The sequence below is a fragment of the Malaclemys terrapin genome, chromosome 7, assembly GCF_027887155.1.
Source record: "Malaclemys terrapin pileata isolate rMalTer1 chromosome 7, rMalTer1.hap1, whole genome shotgun sequence".
Taxonomy (NCBI): domain Eukaryota; kingdom Metazoa; phylum Chordata; order Testudines; family Emydidae; genus Malaclemys; species Malaclemys terrapin.
In genome coordinates this window covers 116,236,084-116,258,728 of record NC_071511.1, presented here as the reverse complement: position 1 = coordinate 116,258,728, position 22,645 = coordinate 116,236,084, and the positions used below count along the sequence as shown (strand labels likewise).

General features: G+C 41.1%; 1 protein-coding gene across 1 annotated transcript in view; it reads left to right on the top strand.

The window, feature by feature from the left end:
• The window catches only part of TDRD1 (tudor domain containing 1), a 55,823-nt gene that overhangs the window by 3,389 nt on the left and 29,789 nt on the right, over positions 1 to 22,645 (top strand). Inside the window, exons 2-11 of the mRNA XM_054036056.1 lie at positions 1,374 to 1,725; positions 3,090 to 3,160; positions 4,251 to 4,274; positions 7,353 to 7,500; positions 8,162 to 8,267; positions 9,972 to 10,035; positions 13,040 to 13,144; positions 13,533 to 13,715; positions 14,671 to 14,814; positions 21,585 to 21,759. Of these exons, the coding sequence (XP_053892031.1) occupies positions 1,407 to 1,725; positions 3,090 to 3,160; positions 4,251 to 4,274; positions 7,353 to 7,500; positions 8,162 to 8,267; positions 9,972 to 10,035; positions 13,040 to 13,144; positions 13,533 to 13,715; positions 14,671 to 14,814; positions 21,585 to 21,759 (1,339 nt within the window). The 5' untranslated portion in view covers positions 1,374 to 1,406. The remainder of the gene's footprint in view (positions 1 to 1,373; positions 1,726 to 3,089; positions 3,161 to 4,250; positions 4,275 to 7,352; positions 7,501 to 8,161; positions 8,268 to 9,971; positions 10,036 to 13,039; positions 13,145 to 13,532; positions 13,716 to 14,670; positions 14,815 to 21,584; positions 21,760 to 22,645) is intronic.

The window sequence follows — 22,645 nt, the reverse complement described above, 5'->3', positions numbered from 1 at the left end:
GGGCTAGACTGTAGTGTAGTCTCAAACATGTCCTGCTTGGGACATAGCTGGATGCCTCCAATGCCACATTGTAGATCCCCCATCCTCCTCCTCCTGCTTGCTGTTAACGGCAGGTGTCTCCTTTGGGCTCCTCCGAGGTATTAGCAGTGCTGTGCAGGGTGCTGGTGGGGTCTCCACTAAGTATGGCAAGTAGGTAGTTGTAAAAGCAAGTTTGCGGCTAGGCACCAGATTAACTGTTGGCCTTCCTTACCTTGTGGGATGCCTGCCACAGTTCCTTCATTTCCATGTGGTACTGTTGCTGATCCCTGTTTTTCCCTTTGCCTGCCTCCCCAATTCAGTTTTTCATAGATGACCACATTTCTACAACTGCTCTGTAGTTATGCTTGCACAGCCGCTTTTCCTCAGACCATAGTACCTCCAGACAGGAGTGTCTAGAATGTGTAAGTCGCATGACAAGTTGGGCAGTTGCACACAACAAGAGAGAGCTGCTAGCTGGGCTGTTGAGAAGGCATTTCAAAAATTAACATTTGAGGGGGCGGGTTCTGGTCTCCATGACCCCTGGGCAGTGGAGTTCAGTTGTGACCAGAGCAGTCACTGTCGGGCATTGTGGGACAGCTGCTGGAGGCCTGTAAGGGTCGACATAAGTCATGAAGTGTCTACACTTATTCTGTGTCAATCTCAGTATGTTGGCCATCGCTCAATGCCATTCGGGGAGGTGGTGTTACTGCATCACTGTAACAGGGTGCTTATGTCGTCTGGAGATAGTGTGTGTGTCTGCAGTCAAATTTATCTATCGTGACTTATGTCAGCCTAACTTTCTAATGGAGACCAGTCCCAAATGCCAAAAAACTCATTGAAAAGCAGAGCCTGGTACAGTATACTCCCAAGATAATCCTTGCCAAATCGAAATTTGATTTTCTTCCTAATATTTCAACTTGTAATACTTCAGAACCCTTGCCTTCAGTTGCTTATCTCTAGTCCTTGAAGAACAGGGGACTATAACAATTAAGTGCTACATCTCCAGTTTTTCTCGGAATTATGCTGTTAGTATTAGCTTAACATAGACACGGGTTTACTACAAATATGGACAGCTCAATGAGAGACAGATTTATTTCCGTCCACCATCACTACCCCTTTGAGAGTTCTTTACTAACAAATTCTCGGTCAGGAATGACAAAAATGGTTGAAATTTTAAGGAAGAAACTTAATACACCTTTCTTTTAGGGTAATTATTTATACTTTTTTCTTCATTAGTTTAATAAGCATCGTTAAAACTTTCCTTAAAATTAAACTATATTTAAGTATTTTAAAAGTCAGAGTTGAATGCTATATCCAGTTTAACACATGTTTCAACTACTTTTTTTTCCCTCTAGGTTTTTGTAATTACAAAATAGTAACTTTGTAGGATGTCAGGGAATGATTTGGGTGTGCATGTTTACAAGATAAACCAACGATTTCATATAAAGAGCAAGGAGACGAAAGCCCCAAATGAATCCTTAAGAAGCCCTCGCGCCTACCCCAACTGCCGAGTGAAAAGCTCTGAGCTTGGAGGTAGAACTTCTGGATTATCCAACAAAAACTTCTTATTTTGTGAGCAAACTAGACAGTTCTTTACTAGTCGTGAGAATGGTTTAGGAGATGCTAGCTCTCATTGCAAGAGTGGAGTGGCAAATGACTTTAACAAGGAAGAGTTTGGATCAAAGATGAGCAAGGGAACGCTAACAGGTGAGAGAAAACATCTTTTAAATAGGGTAAGCGATGTGAAAGCTTACCTTTTTGTAGCACTATACAACATGCCCATACATGTGGTGTGCAGGTGGGAGGGGAAAGACTAATTTAATAAACTTCCTCACTAATCTGAAATTCCTGTTTGATAAAGGTCATCAATCTGAATACAGTTTGAGTACATGGTAACGGGATAACATTAATTTGCCATGCGCATGTGTATATGTAAAAATTATGCACAACAATTGTAAATGTATCTGACTAAGGAATAAAATTCATCAAAGGGAGACTATCAAATTGTAATCCAGTCACTTAAAAAAAAGTTAATAATTTCAGGGACCGCTTATGTCTTGAAACCTGGAGTTTCCCCTTGCTTGTGCAAGTCTTTCAAACAGCAACAAGCATACAATACTCCTGGGACAATTCTGCACCACTGTGCAATTCAGAATTTGCATGGAATGTTCTGTGCAGAATTTTATTTTTCCCCTGCAAAATTGGCCCTGCAGAGCTGCTGGGGGCTTCTAGACCTGGCAGAGCAGTGAGGATGCAGGCAAAATCATTTGAGTGCTGATAGTCTTCCAGTGCTCTTCTTTCAGTCTTCTCTCTCCCCGGCCCAACCCCTCTCCCCCACCTCGCAAGGACAAACAGCTTCTCCCATAATTGAAAGCCCTAGGAAATAATTCTTGAGTGTCCCAACACAAAGAGCCATGGGATATGCCCCTCCTAGGCACATGGGTAAGTGCAGAAATAGTGTGAAACAGTAATGCAGGTATGGCTTTGCTATGGGGACATTCACATCCAGATTAGGCTAACCTGGATGTTCAGTTCTGGGTGCCAATCACCTAGGTTAACTGTGCAGTAAAACTAGAAACAATTATTTTAGTTAATATTTCTATTCCCGTAATATTGGGTCTACTAATGGCAATTCAGAATGTTTATTCGGTTTCTCTTTAAATCTTGTGTTTGGGGTCATACTCTTTTAAAGTCACACCCATGGGCTTAAGTGGTGTAAAAGTTGTATTGATAAGGATGCATGATTTTGTTAATTACTCATCCAACGTCTTGTATCAAGTGTTAGACTGGTCTGGTTTTTATGACATGAGGATACTGTAGTTTCAGTGATGTCTTTGGTAAGAATGATTTTGTGTCAAAAATTAATGTTAGTCAATTGTAAAACAAAAAGCTGTGGCACTTGTGTTTTCATATTCCTTGCTCTTAATTTGTAGAAATGGAAGATCTTCAGTTTTCTTAGACAAAATATTATTTGAAAATTTCTCATGCTTTTTGTAAACAATCTGTTAATACTACACCTGTCTTTGGTTTTATGAAATCAGACCATTTTGTAAACAATTCTTTGTTTTTAGGAAACTCAGTGGAAAGCATAAGTGGTAGAAGTAGTTTGCTGTTAACACCTTCAACTAAGGAAGAAAATGCTGTAAGTTGGGGTTTTGTGCCAAATTGGTAGCTTGTATAATGCTAACAAATGATCACCATATATTTTATGCCTTTCTAGAATATTTGCATTTGTGTTTATTTTTGCTTCCTTTTTTTTCCTGTTGGCATCACATTTCAGTTTACAATTAACCATTTGTGTTTTGTTGTTTGCAGATGCAATATTCTTGCTTACAAGTGACCTTATTTGTGTACTTTATAAAATATAAACTTAAACGGCACATTTAACTTATTTTTAAACATAAACGCCCAGTAGCTCAGCAAAATTTTCACTGTTATTTACAGGTAGTCTATAAACTGCCAAGTAAATATCAGAAAAAATATTAAGCGTTTTAATGAGAAGGTACCAATGGCTCAAATTTAAAAACTGGCATTGGAACGGTGATTTGCTAACAGTATCAGAGATACAGTGCACTGGTCAAAATTAAAGACCTAATTTGAGAGATGCACTTAATCTCCCTCCCCATCCATGTTTATCTTATAACAGGGGTTGGCAACCTTTCAGAAGTGGTGTGCCGAGTCTTCGTTTATTCACTCTAATTTAAGGTTTCGCGTGCCAGTCATACATTTTAACGTCTTTAGAAGGTCTCTTTCTATAATATATAACTAAACTATTGTTGTATGGAAAGTAAATAAGGTTTTTAAAATGTTTAAAAGCTTCATTTAAAATTAAATTAAAATGCAGAGCCCCCTGGACCCGGGCAGTGTGAGTGCCACTGAAAATCAGCTCGTGTGTCGCCTTCGGCCCGCGTGCCGTAGGTTGCCTACCCCTGTCTTATAATGTAGCTTCTCCAATATTCCTCTGAAAATCACTGACTTGACAAAGATGGAAATTTAAAAGACCCTTGTTTTGTTAAAGGCCATCTGTCCTCCACTAAGCCAATAAATTGTCTTCTTCACTGGATAATGATCTAGAAAGATCCTGGATCAAATGTAATCTTTGAATCTGTAAGACTGATGAGTCCTAAAGTGATGTTCATATGCTCGAAGAGGTCATAAATGTTAAGTTTTTGGGGTGCATGAAATGTAGGGAAACTGAATGACCCAGTTCCTCTATCCTGTTTTCTCTCTAGGTTGCTGGTACAAACTTAATCCAGGTGAGTAAAAAATTAACATTTGGCCATTCAGTCAGATGAATATTGTATTCACATGAAATAAAGTGTAGAAATTTTGAAAAAAGAAACTGACAAATGTTAGAAGTTTGTGATATACCTACTTTTAAATGTACGTGTCTGTTGTAAATTCCTTCTTTCTGGGCTAGTTATGTTGTATTTCTCGCTTCTATTCTAATAATTTTTCAAAATTGTCCTCTGTTTGTAGGTCTCATAATTTTTTTTTTCTTCTTTTTTTTCTGGCTGTTGTCTTGCTCTGCTTTTTGTTGGTCGTCTTCTCCCTATAATTAATATATAATATATATATATAATTTCTCTCCAGTCACTGGCACACTGAACAAACAGCATTCCCTAACTTATTGACAAATACCAATTTGCTAATAGCATATTCTCAATAAGATTTTTAAAATGTCTTTATTCGATTTAGCTTAATTTGGTTCTTCACTGATCTGAGTGTTCACACTAGGGTTTGCACTGATTTAAGTTAAACTGCTGCTAACCTGATTTAGTTACATTGGTGAAAAAACTGTATGTAGGCCAGCCTTCATGCTACAGTGAGGTAAGGTCTTTAATTTTAAATGTCTAAGGCCTGGTCTACACTAACCCCCCCAATTCGAACTAAGGTACGCAACTTCAGCTACGTGAATAACGTAGCTGAAGTCAACGTACCTTAGTTCGAACTTACCGCGGTCTAGACGCGGCAGGCAGGCTCCCCCGTCGACTCCGCGTACTCCTCGCGCCGAGCAGGATTACCGGAGTCGACGGGGAACTCTTCTGGGTTCGATTTATCGCGTCCAGACAAGATGCGATAAATTGAACCCAGAAGTTCGATTGTCTGTCGCCAAGCCAGCGCGTAAGTATAGACAAGCCCTAAAATCTGTTTGAGGCCCGCACATGTGAGACCTGAAACTGACATTTTTTCATAACTAATGCTGTGTATCTTTTTTTTTACCAAAGAGTTACTAAATAGCATATGGAGGTTGTATCTACAATAACACTTTTCTCGCAAAACTTTTTTTGGTCGGGGTGTGAAAAAAAACACATCCCTGGCCAACGTAAGTTTCACTGACAGAAGTACTAGTGAGGACAGCATTATGTCGGCAGGAGATGCTCTCCTGCCAACCTAGCTACCACCGCTTGTTGGGGATAGTTTAATTATGCTGATGGGAGACAGCTCTCCTGTCGGCATAGAGCGGCTACACGGGAGAACTTACAGTGGTGCAGCTGCAGCAGTACAGCTGTGCTGCTGTAAGATCTGTAGTGTAGACATAGCTGAAATCACCTACTCTTTACTCTGTTGTAATAGTGATAGTAGCTGGCAAAGATGCAGTTTCAGAACTTCTTTGCTGTTGCATGACCTTTATTGTTTCCTTAGATAACAATTCAAACAAAATATAATTAGGTGTAAGAATCAAATGTAAAATAATTTGCTGATGCATTATTCATTAAATGGTCTAATTACAGAATTGTAAATAAAACTAGTAGCTGAAAGCCATGCTGTTGCATAGGCATATTTTTTGGTTTTGGGCAGGGGAGAGCCAAAAATGGTTGAGAACTTAAAAATTGGACAGTAACAGACTGTGAATCCCAGTGATATTCTAAATAAAAAAAGTTTTCAAACATACTTGTAGCTGTTTCTATCACTGCAAACTGACTCAACAGGCATTCTTGGCTTCAGAGTGATGTTTGGAGTTGTTTTGTATCTGGGGCAGGGTTGTGATAGGAGTTATGTGTGGGTGGAGAATGAAGAATGTTTGCTGCAGTGAGGACCTGTGTGTGTTTGGGGTTATTGTGTATATTGTTTGTGTCGACTTGTGTCTGGGGGTTGTGTTGATTTGTGCAAGTGGCAGTTAGGACAAGTAATATACCATCTGTGTAGTCGCTCTCATACAACCAATAATATTGTTGCATGACAATTAGCTATAGAGTAGGGGTGGTGATTAGTTATCTCTGATATCACAATAGTGTAGGACTCTTGGCATGGCTTAGATACAGTAACTCCTCACTTAACGTCCTCCCGCTTAACGTTGTTCCAAAGTTACATTGCTGCTCAATTAGGAAACATGCTCATTTAAAGTTGTGCAATGCTCCCTTATAACGTCGTTTGGGTGCCTGCTCTGTCCACTGCTTGTAAGATTCTGTGGAAAAGCAACGACTTTACAAGGGAGTATTGCACAAATTCCTCTCCTCCGGCTCCTCCCCCTCCCTCCCAGCGCTCCCCCCATTGCCAGGGTGCTTAAGACTTTCTGGGAGGGAGGGGGAGGAGCAGGGAAGCTCCACGTCTCCATTCCTTCCCCTCCCTCCCAAAAAGTCCTAACCACCGCCGAACAGCTGTTGGGCGGCGCTTAGGACTTTGGGACAGGGTGAAGGAGCAGGGATGCAGTGTGCTCCGGAGAGGAGGTGGAGTGGGGGTGGGAAGAGGTGGGTCTGGAGTGGAGCAGGGATGGGAAGAGGCGGGCCTGGAGCATCCCCCGGCAAAGTTGGTGCCTGTTCGTCTCCGGGGAAGCTGCTGCTGCTGTGTTGGCATAATTATTTAAGTTTAAATAAACAGATAAATTGTTTCACTGAAAGAATAAAACTGTTTACATTTTAAAGGTTGGGATTTCTTACTGGATTAAAGCATTTAGGAGCTACACAAATTTGTACTATGAAAATAATTATTCAATCTCTCTGTTGATCCTAGCATCTTCTCTTGTTAATCAAAAGGTACCCCTAAATGATTGTGATCCACAGTTTGTTTGTTAGTTAAGTGAAATAGCTCTATATTAGTTTTAAAAAATGAAGAATCTGCTTTAAATGTCTGTTTTTTCATTGCTATTTTAAAGTGTGATCAGGACCTCAATTGAATAAAACTTGCTCAATACTGAAAACTTAATTTGGTAGCTTTATCTGCAGTTATTTGTAAAGAAAGTAGTATGTGCTTTGGAATTTTGAGAACTTGTAACTTTTCTATACTAGGGTAAGCAGTTCTAGAATTGTAGGTATTCTGTATTGGAATATTACTGCTTTAGGGCTTTGAGTTCCTGTTAAAAAATATTATTTGAGATTTGTGTTCTCTTACAGAGCTCCAATTCTGACTTGCTTCACACAAAGCAGAAAAAGATACGGAATTCCCCTGAGAATATTTTATCTATAAACTACAATTCAAAACTATTTAATTCATTAATGCCAACCCCTCGGATGACTACTTGCCATCATTGTGGTCTGTATGGTAAGCCTTTATTACTATCCCCAAGGCCTGCACACACAGTATTCAAGTTGGACTAGGCTTTCAAATATATATGTGCAAAAGGCTCTTATAAAAATGTAGATATTAAGCCATCTCCCCCAGACTTTCACTTTGAAAGAAATTGATATTTTAAATTGGCATAGTAATTCTGTAAAACATAAATAGCAAGGATTTCAAAAGCATCAGACAAAAACTATTAATCAGGCAAATCAATCAATGAATCCATGCTTTGAAAAATCCACAGTGACACCACACAGATGAAAAAGCAAATGCTTAAGTGAAAAATTAATGAAGTACAGACTGGCCTTCTAAAACAAAAAGATAATGGTATATTAAGTTAATCATAAATGTGTATTCTATAACTTGACAGCTCTTTTTGAGAGAATGAAGGTGGATGAGAAAATATTTTATTGGACCAACTTGTGTGGATGAAAGGGGCAGGCTTTCAAGGCTTGAAAGCCTGTCCCTTTCACCAACACAAGTTGGTCCAATAAAAGATATTACCTCACCTATCTTGTCCCTCTCATATTCTGGGTCCAACACAGATACAGCACTGCAAACAACTTTTTTTTTTGTTCAGATTGTGCCTCTTCCTTTCTTTAGGTTAGGCACAGTACTGACTTTTTGTTGTTGTTAATTTTAGGAGACCTGAGATGTTCTCAGTGTAAACAGACATATTATTGCTCTCCAGACTGCCAGAAGAAAGATTGGTGTGCACATGGTATTGTATGCAAGCCAATTAAACAAAAGTAAGTTTAGGGTCTTAAAGCAATATCTTGTAACTCAGAGAATCTTAAAAATAGGCAAGTAAGAATTATTCTTGATTTAATTCCAAGTTTTCTTTTACTATAATTCAAATACCTTTAGATGATCTATGTTGCTTGGTCTTATACTGACAGATATTCCACATCATTGTAAATCTGAACATCATAAGAAAATGAGGCAGGAGAGGGCCGGAAATTTAAAAAAAAAAAAAAAAAAAAAAAAGCTCAAAGGTGACTGAAAATGACCTCTTACAGCTTTATACCGTCCCCGAATGGCTAAATATAAAATTTGCAGAGTTTACAAGTGGAAAACATCTCTCTTGTAAGTTACAGCACTGCAAATGAATTTGGGGTGGGAAAAGTCAAACTAATTTTTTTTTTCTGCCTCTTGTTACTTGACTATATAATAATAGGATATCTCCATTAACTATATTATATCTCCTAGAACTGGAAGGGACCTTGAAAGGTCATCAAGTCCAGCCCCCTGCCTTCAGTAGCAGGACCAAGTACTGATTTTGCCCCAGATCCCCAAGTGGCCCCCTCAAGGATTGAACTCACAACCCTGGGTTTAGCAGGCCAATGCTCAAACCACTGAGCTATCCCTCTCCCCCGTAATAAAGATTTTTGCAGCCAGAGCCTACATGTCACTGTGGTGCTACTTCTATTTGCAGCTGCTACATAGTGTTAAAAGAAATTCAAAGCTATTACATGCTTGCTTTATGCTACTCTTCCATATGTACAATAATTGTGGTTATTTTGCCAATGACTTCAGTAGGGACAGAATTTCATCCAAGAATGATGTTTGCTCTCTAGTGAGAGAGGAGGGGTTCCATGGAACAAACATTTGCCCTTTACCTTGGGATTCAGTCAAAGTAAAGAACAAACATTTGTACCCTGGAACAGACCTTTGGTGAGCATCCACACTAACCTTTACAAACCTGTTAATTGCCAATTAACTTGAGGTCAAGTCTAAATTCTCATTTAGTGTTTGAGGTTTTTGTCACAACCAAAACTAGAGACTTAAAGAAGAAAAAGAGCTGAGATTCTGGAGAAGACAAGTTTCATAGAGGAGCTGGTACCCCACATTGCTGCTTTTCAATGTAGTCTAAGAACTTTTTGGCCCAGATTGTTTGTTTAAGTTTATGTCCTTTCTGTAATAATTAACAGTGAAGTTGCATTAATTTTCATGTCAAGAAAGTTAAAATAAAATCTTAATTATCAGAATTTTTTTAAAAAAATGTATCACTACAAAAAGTGAGACACACCTCAGCATGCGTGTAATTAAATGTACATTTAAAACCTCCCCCAGTTGTCTTCAGATGCAAGAACTGTTACTGCTAGATACCAGCTGTGCAGTATGGTTTAAAAAAATAAAATAAGCTGGCCTTTACATTACTTTATTAAGCAGTCTTTATTGAGGATCTAGGATGCAGGTTGACATGTGTCTGATGAAGAGGGTATTCACCCACGAAAGCTTATGCTCTGATACATCTGTTAGTCTTAAAGGTGCCACAGGACTCTCTGTTCCTTTTTTAGGATGCAGGTTTACACTCATAGGTTTACAGGACTTAAGTCACGTTGCTTTGCGTCTATAAGTACCTGTTACTAAAATGGCTTGATTCTTTATTTGCTTGTTCTTGAATACTGTTGTAACATTCTTTAATAGTTTAATCAACTGCTTTATTTCAGTTTAAAGAAAAGTGAAGATAATGCCAAGTTGCCTGGTGAAATTAAGGATAAATTTGATTTTAAGGTACAGAATGTTAACTTGTATTTTAATTGGCTCTGGTTTTTGGAGAAGCCCACTGCCGGTTGGATATGATAAAGATGTTTTTAAGTTTAATATGTTGTTGTAACATGTTTTAAACGTTGTAATGCTCAACTCACTATAGCGAAGAGAATAGGAAGTTAAGAAATTTTGATCACTTCAAAATACACCATTGCTTCAAATCAAACGAGCTAGTCTAAGCAGCATTCCAAAATGTTTGTTAAAACTGAAGTTTTTGACAAAAGTAGAGTTCAATTATTGCTGGATCTTATCTGTGTCAGGAGAGAGTATGATAGATGGCATAGGTAGTGGAGGTTGTGATTGGAGGGGAGACATAAATATAAAATGTCTAAATCTGAAACATTACTTACATGCTTACATTTCCTAACACATTGTGTATTGTTATCCTTTTTAGCCCAGGCAGTTAGCCATTATTCGGAAATTTGTGGGTTGTTTCCGCTAGGAAGAGAAATTGATGAGTCGGGTATTTCTTTGATGCAATATTGTTGCTTTAGAATGTACACATAGTCCTGTTTCCCAGAATAAAAAAATAGGCGGCATTTTCTTTGCTTGCAGTTTCAGGATTCTTTCCAGCTAGCACTCTCGTCAAAAATCCCTCTCTTAGTTTTCTCTTCTGCTGCTTCTGCCCACAGACCCATGTTACTCCAGCAGACAATACCCAGCCCTTTGTGTTCGTATTCCATCTCCAGTATTTCAGATTTCAACTGACCTTGCATACTGTCTGTGTTTTGGGCAGTCGCTCCTATTATTTCAGGGAGGAGGGCAGCACCAGGTGGGGTGGGGGGAGGAGGGAAGGACAAGACCACACTACACTTCAAAACTTATTGAATGCCAGCCTTCTGTTGCTTGGGCAGTCCTCTGGGGTGGAGTCGGGTGCCTGGAACAACACTTCTCCTCTTCTCCCCGCCCCTCCCCCCCCCACTCCCCGGCGTTCTTGGGCATCTGGGTGAGGGGGCTAGGGAACTTGGGGAGGAGGGAGGGCGGTTACACAGGGGCAGCAGCAGTGGTCTGTGCTCCTGCTGCCTTTCCTGCAGCTCCACCAGACTCTGGAGCATATCCGTTTGATCCCCCAGTAGCCTCCGCATTGCATCCCGCCCCTCTCATCTCAGACATCCCTCCTGTCCTCACGTTCATTTTCTGCTTTCCTGGACTCTGACATTGTTTGCCTCCATGCATTCTTCTGAGCTCTTTCAGTGCAGGAGGACTACATGAGCTCAGAACATTTCATCGCGAGTGCGGGTTTTTTTTTTTTGCCTTCTTATCTGCGCTAGCTTCTAGGATGGAGATGATAGGGGGAGCGTTGAAACATTTGTGGCTGCGGGAGGAAAAAAAGGGAGAGTAGTATTTAAAAAGACAGATTTTAGAGAACAATGGGTAGACACTTTCATGGTGAACCAGGCTGTTAACATTACATGGCACATGTGCTTTTGGTAAAAAGTTGCATTTTGCCTCTTCTATTGAGGGCCTGCTGGTTTGGTGTGAGAGATGACACATACAGGGCTGGGCAACAGAATTTGGCTTGCTGGCAGCCATGGTAAGCCACAGTCTTTCAGCTTCTTCAACCTTCATAACATGTGGGAATGGTTTCAAACAGCAGCACCCTCCTTTCCCATACCAAGCACCCGTTGGGTTGGCCTTTAAAAGGAGGGGCTGTACTGGCTGCGAATGCATCCCAAGTCTTCAGGGCAAATTAATCATTAAACATGCTTGCTTTTAAACCATGCATTATATTTACAAAGGTACACTCAACAGAGGTGCCTTCTCCGGCTTCATGGTCTGTGAGTCTGCCTTAGGAGGGTTGGGAGTGTATTAGCTCCAGGGTGATAAACAGTTCCTGGCTGTTGGGGAGAATGGTTTCTCCGCTTGCGTGCTATGCGCTATCCTCCTCCTCCTCCTCCACCTCCTCATCTTCCGCATCCCCCAAATCCGCATCCCTGTCGCATGAGACTCCCCCCTTGCAGGTGTCCACGGACAGGGGTGGGGTAGTGGTAGGGGCGTTATCTGAGGCTCTGACCCAGAGCGGCCGTTTGCCTCTTTGGTTTTTTGGTAGGCTTGCCTGAGCTCCTTAATTTTCATGTGGCACTGCTGCGGGTCCCTGTTGTAGCCTCTGTCCATCATGCCCTTGGAGAGATTTTTCAAATATTTTGGCATTTCGTCTTTTGGAACGGAGTTCTGATAGCACGGATTCGTCTCCCCATACAGCGATCAGATCCAGTGCCTCCCGTTCGGCCCATGCTGGAGCTCTTTTGCGATTCTGGGACTGCATGGTCACCTGTGCTGATCAGCTCGCCACGCTGGTCAAACAGGAAATGAAATTCAAAAGTTCGCGGGGCTTTTCCTGTCTACCTGGCCAGTGCATCTGAGTTGAGAGTGCTGTCCAGAGCGATCACAGTGGAGCACTCTGGGATAGCTCCCGGAGGCCAATACCGTCGAATTGCGTCCACATTACCCCAAATTCGATCCGGCAATGTCGATTTCAGCGCTAATCCCCTCGTCGGAGGAGTACAGAAATCGATTTTAAGAGCTGTTTAAGTCGACAAAAATGGCTTCGTCATGTGGACGGGTGCAGGGTTAAATCGATCTAGCACTGCTAAATTCGACCTAAACTCGTAGTGTAGACCAGGGCTTAGACTTCAAAACTGTATGCCTGTACCGGGTGCTTTCAAACACCTTTGTATAGAACAGTGCTCACTTTTGTCAGAAGAGTTGCTATTCTGAGCAAGCGGTGAAGAGTTGAAGGAAGGTAGTGTCTTTGTACTCTTTATAGTGTTTAGGCATAAAATTTTCAAAAGCACCTAAGTTGACTTTCTCTGAGACTTAAATTCTTCAGTACCTAAGTCACTTTTGAAAGTTGCACTTGGGTACTTTTGAAAATTAATTAAGCATAAATGCTTTAAAGGGCTACCCTCAACTGGGTAGTATGTAGACAATTCCAATTTAGAAGTCACCTATATTTGTTTCTAAATAGGGCAGTTTAACCCCTGTTGATGCACACAAGATAGAAGATGACATCAAGAAAATAATGCTTTCTGACCTGCAAAATCTAGGGCTCAAAAAAGCTATGGAAATACAGGTACTTTCTCCTTGCCATTCATTGCATGATTACATTTCTTTTTGGAAAATATTGATACATTTCACTGTCAGCTTCTTCTGTGTTCATATCTATTTCTTGGACAGGTAAGTCACTTCACCACTGTATGCCTGTTTCCTCACCTGTAAAATGTGGATAGCAATCCTGGCCCATCTTTTTAAGAGTTGTTCCATCTATAGATGGAACTGCTATAAAAGGGGTGCAGGTGATATTTTAGAATTGGGCGTTCCTGGCATCAGTAGTGTACATTATCAGTTCTAACTGATACAGAATATTTATAGTATATAGATGCTCTTCATGTGTCCATTAAATAGTAAACACGGTAAGTTATTAATGTTAGATACTTCAATAATATGGCTTTTCTTTTTAGGGTACAGTCACAGAATTCAGGAACCCAAGTGAATTTTATATACAGGTCTATTCTCCAGAAGTTTTAGAACGTATCAGCAAACTTACTGTGAAACTGAAAGATTGTTATGCAAATATTGTTAACCAAGAGGAATATATTCCTATCAAAGGGGAAGTTTGTGTTGCAAAATATTCTCTGGATCAGGTAACTTTCTTTTATTTGGGGCCTGGTAAACATTTTTAAAAGAATGTGGGACTGTAAATATCTAAATGTTCTAAATATCTTTTAAATTGTGTGTGTTCACTCAGTTTTATATATTCTATTTTGTGTTGCATGTAACTCCCATTGTTATTAGCACTTGCATTGAGTGACGAATCTGTTTGTAGCATTTGGAAAGTGGGTGTAGCTTATACTGTACTCTTGCACATTCTGAATTCCAACTTTGTAGAAATTCTTGTCTTTTGAGAGAGTTTTTTGTCCAAGAGTAGATCATTTTCATGTAATATTTTTTTTAAGTTCTTAAGTTAATTTTCTTTTAAACAGACCCTAAGCAAGTCAAAATACTTACCAGAATGGACTGTCTTGCTATTGGTACAAAGGGGCAACCTGCAAATCAGAGTTATACCTCAATTTTTTTTAACCTTAGTGCAGGTCATTTGACCCTCCCCATTTACTTCTGATTCTTACCTGGTGTGTGGCCTGACTTTCCTGACAGCAGTTTTGTTGTTAGTAAAACAACTTATTTCCCCCCTTCGTTGTCATCTACACTTTCTTCTTTCCTCCTCCTCCTCCTTTCCTTCAATGCTACCAGACTCTTAGGCTGTTAGGAGCATTGTCATGATATGTGGTGTCTGTCTTGGGGGAAGGAGGTGGAAATTTCTTTAGCACAGACTTACTGTGAATCCTGAATGTTTTGTGCTTTGAAATGAACCTTGTCTTGGTGACAGTGCTAATTCTTTTTCAGATGGCTTTTGCCCAAAACTACTGCTATACAATGAGTCTTTTGTTCAGTTGAGTTGTTTCAGAACTGATCAATATTTTTTACTTTGTTGCCAACTTGATGGAGTAAAAGTAATTCCTGAAATTATTCCTTTTGTGGAGAATATAATGAGTTTGTAGTTGTGTTTTTACATTCAGAATATCATTTGTTCATGTGTAGACCTGGAACAGAGTACTGGTAAAAAAGGTGGATATCTTGCAGAAGAAAGCACAAGTGTTATATATCGATTATGGCAATGGAGAAAATGCTCCACTAGATTGGATTAAACCACTCCACAAAGACATTGAACTGTTTCCTCCCTGTGTGAGTATTTCTTTTTAACTTCTAACAGCTAGTTGGGTAAGCAAAAGTTGTTGTATTTAAAATGAACAGTTGTCAATTAAATCACTGTTTCTAGTGGCATGCTATAATTGCAGCTACCACAACATTTTGTAAAAAGATAATATTGCAAGGGTAGTTTGGTATCATTCCTTTTATAATGATTAGGGATATGATGTTGTCATGGTAAAGTTGTCATGGGGGGAAGGATAGCTCAGTGGTTTGAGTATTGGCCTGCTAAACCCAGGGTTGTGAGCTCAATCCTTGAGGGAGCCACTTAGGGATCTGGGGCAAAAATCAGTACTTGGTCCTGCTACTGAAGGCAGGGGGCTGGACTCGATGCCCTTTCGAGGTCCCTTCTGGTTCTATGAGATAGGATATCTCCATTGATTAAAAGGTATGTATATATATATATATATATATATATATCTCCATATATTAATTGCACATAATTTATGGCATAGTCACAGTAAAAAATAGATGATTTCTCTGTATGATCATGGCAACCTTGTGCACCCAGCTGCCATGCATTAGCAGTTAGCTTGTTTTGAAAATTCAAGCACTGATTAACAGTTAGTTGATTCAATTTGGTCTAGTCCTGTTTCCTCTTTGAAACAGGACTAGATCAAATTGAATCAACTAACTGTTAATCAGTGCTTGAATTGGGGGGGAAGGAGCTGCCCTGTCCTCTCTTCCACTCAGTGTAGAGCTCCTAGAAGGACAGGGCTGGGTTCCTTGGCAGCTCCTATTTTCCAGGTAGCAGCTCCTATTTTCTTCCTTTTTTGTAGGTCCCCTGGACCTCAATTTCTCCCCCCTTTTCCTATCTCCCTCCCTAGCTGGTTGCTGGGATCTGCTACCCGGGCTTGGTGCATCACTTGGCAGATCCCAGTCTCTGAGGCCCTAGTCTGGAGACGCCCATTCGTCCTAGCAGGAAGAGAGCGGCGCAGTCCAGTGCTCTGGCCAGTTGCTCTGCAGAGATCAGCTCAAGCCCGCTGCATCTCATCCTGTTCACTCTTCCTCCAGTGACAAGCTGGGGTGGGGGGGACTGGGCCCAGAGTGGGGTCGGATTGAGGGGGTGGGGGGTATTTACTGGGGGCGGTGGCATTCAAAGAGGACTAGATCAAAGTGAACTAATGCTGTGTTAATGCATGGCAGCAGGATAAATGTCGTCATTTGTGGTTCTGTGACGATGGTGAGCTTTCATGGTGGAGTTGAAGTAAATGGCAGAATTCCTGGGTTCCATGACAATAATGACCACCATGACAGAATTGTATGCCTACTAATGATTCAGTTACTGTTGGTAATTCGAAGTTATGGTTTTGTGAAGCTTGTGATAGAAAAATATGCAAGTGTTGAAAGTGTTGGCATGAGTAAGTAAATGTGGTAATTGAAAATTTGTTAAGTTATTAGAGAATTTTGGCCTCTGCATATTTCCACTCATGGAAGATGTGCCTCCCAGTGCAGGCTAGACAGGAGAATTTTCGCCAAGCAGAGCTTGTTGAAGCTCAGATAACACCAGCTAATTTGCCCATCATCTAACATACTGTCACCCACACATCTCACCTAATGCTGAAGCATTTTTGAAATATTTTTTCTTTGAACCTTTACAGATTGCTAATCATTTTAGACTGCATGGTGGCTGTAGTATTTGGACAAATGTTAATTCGCTATCTGGAATGAGTCCACCAAATTCATTTTCACTTGAAAATTTATACTGAGTTCTCAAACTGGTGCTCTATCCCCAACACCTAACATATGATGGGCAATCGTTACCGACTATGATCATTTTCCATGGGAGTTATGGGTCCTCAAGTGGCTAATAAGGCCAATCCTTGAACCACAAGTTCTATTGCAATGCGGGCAGATGTTTTCAGGCTCAGCAGGAGGCTGTTGACCATGACTGGGAGCCAGTGTCTCCTTCCTCCTGCACTTCTTGTCCTCTTCAGCTTGTCGATGAGCAAGTTCAAAATGCAGGGGACCATTACGTAGGACTTCACTCCATTTTAAGCTATCCTGGGCAACTGTCTCCCAAGTGTCAATGTCAATATTACACTTTTTTTTAGGTTTTCCTTCAGAAAGTCCTTATAACGCTTCCATTGTCCACCCATGTTACCGTATCCTTCTTTCAGCTGAGAGAAAAGGACCTGTTTTGGGAGGCGATGGTCTGTCATCTGGACAATGTGACCAGTCCAGCGGAATTGCTGATGGATGATAATTGCCTCGATCCTGGTGGTCTTTAGTATCTTTGCCTCGTCCAGAACACTAATATTGGTGCACCTGTCTTCTCATTTGATCTTCAGAATCTTACGATGGCAGGGTTGATGGTGCTTTTCAAGTGGTGTCTATAGGTTGTCCAAGGTTCGGACCATACAACAGGGTTGGGAGAATAATGGTTTGATAAACAAGAAGCTTGGTGTCTGTTCGAATGTCGTGATCTTCAAAAACCCTGTGCCGTAAACGAGGAGAAGCTACACTGGCACAGCTCAGGCAATGTTCAGTTTCTGCATCAATATCTGCCTTGGATGAAAGATCACTTCCAAGGTAGAGGAAGTGATCAACATTCTCCAGTGCTACTCCATTGATTTTTTTGACCGATGAAGTATGTAATACCTCCTTTGGAGAGGGCTGATAGAGTACTTTAGTCCTCTTGATATTAAGAGTGAAACCAAGACATGCGTAAGCATTGGCAATCACATTCAAGATAGTTTGAAGATCTTTCTCAGATTGGGGAAAAGATTGCGTTGTCATCAGCATGCTGAAGTTCCACAATAGATGTTGTGGAAATCTTACTCTTGGCTTTCAGCCTGCTAAGCCTGAACAGCTTTCCATCCATTCTGTAAATGATTTCAACGCCAGCTGTAAACTTCCCAGCAATTAGGTAAAGAATGACGGCAATAAAAAAAAAATCTTTTTACCTAACATATACACCATGAGAAATAAGTGGCTATTTAAGCTGTATTTTGGACCTTGTCCTCTTCCGTGTCCACCACAGTTGGGCTGGTTCTCTTCCTGAAAAGTGAGACAGTTCTGACTTGCCTATGAAGCTCTGGGTTTTTAGCTATGCCTCTTCTACCCTTGTGCCAGATTTTTTTTCTTTGTGTTGTTCGCTGCTGGCATCCCAGCCTTTGGAGCTAATTTTAAGGAAAGCTGTGACAAGACGAGGAGACTGACTTCCACAGTGTCATGGAACCAGGAGACATCAGTTAGTCTTTGCCCAAAGCTCCTGGGTCTTCTGCACAGAGATGGTTTCATGGACAAGACAGTCTCCTTTACTACGCAGCTCTGTATCCTTAGAGCAGGTCCACTCTGTGCATTGAATGAAGTAAGACTCCTGTGAGGCAAAATGGTATGTGATCATAAATAAGGACTGTTATAATACATATATACAATAGGACTAAATTAAAATTGCAAAAGCCACCTTAATTCTGGTGTTTCCTTTCTTTTGGGTGCTTGACTTTGCAAGCTTAATGTTCTTTTAAAATGGCTTTGTGTGTTTAATTTCCTAGATTTTTAAAAAGCAAACTGGAAAAACAAATTCCATCTCTTGGCATCATATTGATACCCATGTGGTTCATCAGCACTGTTGAGCATATCCAATGTGGATGAAATTGTGGAGATTTTAGCTGCAAAAATCTGAAGTTTCTTCTGGACATGTATGAGGAGCTGTGACTTTTTTCTCCCCAGAGACTTAAAACTTGGTCACATACAGGCAGTTTTTCACAGGGATGGCAAAATATGCACCCCTAAATACAAAGGCCACTCCTTCCTTCCCCTCAAAACTTCAAGTATAGGTTCCTTGAGAATCTCTCATTTAAATTGGGGGAAGCACTCTTTCCAGATATGCAAGGGGAGTACTGTTTTGCCCATAGCTTCCTACCAAGGTGCTCATGACACATGCTTCTGTGTTCGGGTGGGGAACTCCCCTAGGACATCTTCAGACCTAAGACCTCTGGATTTCCAGTGAGACTCGCCTTCATATAAATATACTTGCTGATGACAATTCTATGACAGCATAGGTTATTCATAAAGCCGTGTTTTTTGTTTTTAAAAAAGGCCAAAAATGACTGAGAACTTAAAGTAGATGGTAACAGACAGGGAATCCCAGTAATGATTGCACCTTATGATATTCTAAACAAAAAACTCTCAGGTATGCTGTCGCTGTTCATCACTTCACGCTGACTCAAGACATTCTAGGCTTCAGAGTTATAATGCTGGAATCTTGTATAGATCAGAAATCAGAGCTATTGGTCTAGCATTCACAGCTATCCCTTTCCACTCCGTGAGGTTTGACAGTCCAGGTCAGAGCACTCAATACAACAGCAATGTAGTAATATTTTGTAAGACAGGGAGGAACATGATCATTCCCTCTTTGCCAGGAAACTGTTTTTGGAACTGGTGCATTTGTCACCAAATCATTCCAGTAGCTCTGCTTCTGCCAGAATTATAAAATGTCCTAGGACCATCTCCACAGACAGTTCACAAGCAAACCACAGATGGACTGTCATGGACTCTGTCATCCAGAACATCTTTCTGTAAGTGGCGTCACCTTACTGTAGAACTGTTCGCCTCAAGAGTTAATGTCAGCTGTTTTGCTCAAAGGGGAGGGTCTGAGCCAGGTTCTCTGACAAGTGATTTCCTCAACTTGTGGACTTCAGGAATGATCTAGGCTTATCTACTGATACCATTAATACCGAGGGTTTTCAGAAACCGCATTGTAGGATTCAGCGGTGATGATCATATTAAAACCAGCAGAGTCAGTTCTGGTACTGGGACCTCATGAACTTGTCCACTCAGCCACAGATATCCTCATCTTTTAACTATCATAATCTCCCAGAATGAAGGACACTTTCTACATCTGGACCCAGCTTTGTTGCGCTTGACAGGGCGGATGGTGGCTTGCTAATGATCACGGAGAGAAGCTGCTCTACAGAGGTCAGAGCATACTAGTTCAGAAAAGACTCTACGAGACTAATATAAGCAGCCAAGTGGAAAAGATGTCCTGTTTGGGCGGAGCAATGCCATTTATGTCCTCTAAAGACTTCTATTCTTGCCATTGTGGATGATGCACTCTCCCTGACTAACTCAGGGCTATCAGTCTGTTCAACCGGAGTACGCTGAGCAATATCAGCTCACCATCCCCTTCCCCTGAGAGTCGCATCATATTCTCCTTCCCCACAGTAGCCAGGTTCCTTAAGGCTCTTATTTTCCCCCCCAGTCCCAGAGCCCTCTCCTTCCTGAGATCCCAGTGTAGTCTTACCTGGGTTAATGGGTTTTCCTTTTTGAGTCCCTCTCATCATGGTCATTCTTGCTCACTCTATCATCCGTCTCTGAAGAGGGCCTTATATGTCTACATAGCAGCTAGGAGATGTAAAAACCCAGTGTGACTGTGGCACCCTAGGTGGTGACTTCGGCTAGCTGCCCGCATACAATCCATGACCCCATGGGTATGTACTCTGGCAGTTAGCCCAAGCCAGCACCTGTGCCAACACAGCCACACTGCTATTTTTAGCATGCTAACTTGAGTAGAGCTTGCATGTGAATGTCTACCTGTGTTAGGATTTGCACCTGCTAGCTGCTGTGCAGACATAACTGAAGTGGCTATACCATCAACTCAAAAGTTTGAAATTCAGGCTCTTTTATGTCCTATCTGTCTTGGCGTGTTCCATTAGGACAAAGTACCCTAAGGCCTCATGCTACATTTTTTTTTTTCCCCTCAGTGGTAGCCTTCCATTTAAATCAGATGATTTATCTGCCTGTTTTCTTAAGGACCACTACAAAGAGAAGCTAGAAAGTACACATTTGGTGTGTGTAGGGCTCTTTCATTTTACCTTGACAGGATCAAGCCTTTCAGACTCCCTGAGACTATTTGTAGCATTCGAAGGTAGGATGAAAGTTCAGGCAAGATCTACCCAAAAGCTAAGTGTGTGGGTATCTAACTGTATTAAGGTATGCTATGAGCTAACAAGATCAGATCCACCCATGCAGGTAAGAGCCAACTCCATTGGAACTCGGGCTTCCCTGAGATGCATACCTATCTGAAATCCTCAGCGTGGCTACTCTGGGATCAGTCCACACGTTGTCACGTTACACAGCCTAGTTGGAGCATCAAGATCTGAAACCCACTTTAGCAGAGCTGTCCTGCAGCCTTTATTTAAGTAGACTTTCTGAGCACCCACCTCCTTTATACTAGGTCACTGCTTGTTAGTCACCAAAAGTGGAATACGTATTCACAGTCATTTAGAGAGAACAGTTACATGCTCTATAGTAACTGGCCCTTTGAGATGTTGTCCACATATATATATTCCATTGCCCTCCCTCCTTCTCCTATGAAGTTCTATAGCACCAGGATTCTGAGTCTGTGAAAGAACTGAAGGACGGGGTGGAAGGGGAGGCGCAAGGGCAATCTTGCACATGGGGTACATGTGCACGCCAGAAGTGGAGTATATATGGACAATAGGTCTTGAAGACACATCTGCACTTATTGTAGGGTCTGTAACCATTTTGTATGGCACAATGAATGAGGATAACAGTGGAGGCAGGGAAAGAACAGGAACAAGAATTACAATATATTGTCACTTAGTTCCCCTGTAACCGTAGTACCTTATGTAAACAGCTTGAATTGTTAATATGGACTTCATTGACTTGAGTGCAAAAACAAAAATAAGAACCAGTGACTGTTTCTTGCAAACCAAAGATTTTGTAAGCCATAATTTTATTTTCTTAAAAAATGTATTCTTTATGGTCCTCTCTTTCAGGCCATTAAGTGTTGTGTTGCTAATGTTGTTCCAAAACAAGGAGGATGGAACAAAGACTGTGCTAGCATTATTACCCCTCTGCTCGTGGGACAGGACTGTTCGGTGACTGTTGTTGACCTATTACAGGAGGAGATGATGACTTGTTTTGCTGTAGATGTTGTCCTGCCAGGTTCTGGTAAGATGGGTTTGATTGTTCAGGGAAATATCTTCAAAATAGTCTGTTTTGATTCTCATTTCTGTTCCCTTAAAGCAGTGTTTCCCAAACTTGGGACGCCGCTTGTTTAGGGAAAGCCCCTGGCGGGCTGGGCCAGTTTGTTTACCTGCCGCGTCCGCAGGTCCGGCCGATCGCGGCTCCCAGTGGCCGCGGTTCACTGCTCCAGGCCAATGGAAGCTGCTGGAAACAGCGTGGGCTGAGGGACATACTGGCTGCTGCTTCCAGCAGCTCCCATTGGCTTGGAGCGGCGAACCACGGCCACTGGGAACCACCATCGGCCGCACCTGCGGACGCGGCAGGTAAACAAACGGGCCCGGCCCGCCAGGGGCTTTCCCTAAACAAGCGGCGTCCCAAGTTTGGGAAACACACTGCCTTAAAGTGTTCTACAGAAATGAGATCTCTCACTTTTTACCTAAAATGTTTAGTTTTCTAGTCTTAGAAATTTGAATTGCTGCAATAGAGATCTTGTTTTCAGAAGTTGTGTGTCTTGATTGGCTTAATCTCATGCTTTGTTGACTACCTTTATAAACTTAAACTTAAATTCTTCAATAATGAACCTTTTTTTATTATCCAGATTTTCTAAATGATCTTGTTAATTTTCTTCCCATATGGTGCTAGTCTTTATAGAGCTCTTGTATACTGGCATGTAGTGACTTGGGGTTATTTCCTTACATTCTTTCTTACTGTAATAGTAAAAAAAATTTCACGCTGTTTACTTTGATATAGTTGCCTTTTCCAGGAACAACTGTAACTCTGCTCTGTAGTGATGTTATACAGTAATAATATGGCTGTGACTAATGTGTCTTAGTTTTTGTGGTCCTAGTGTACATTAAATGAATTCTCAAAG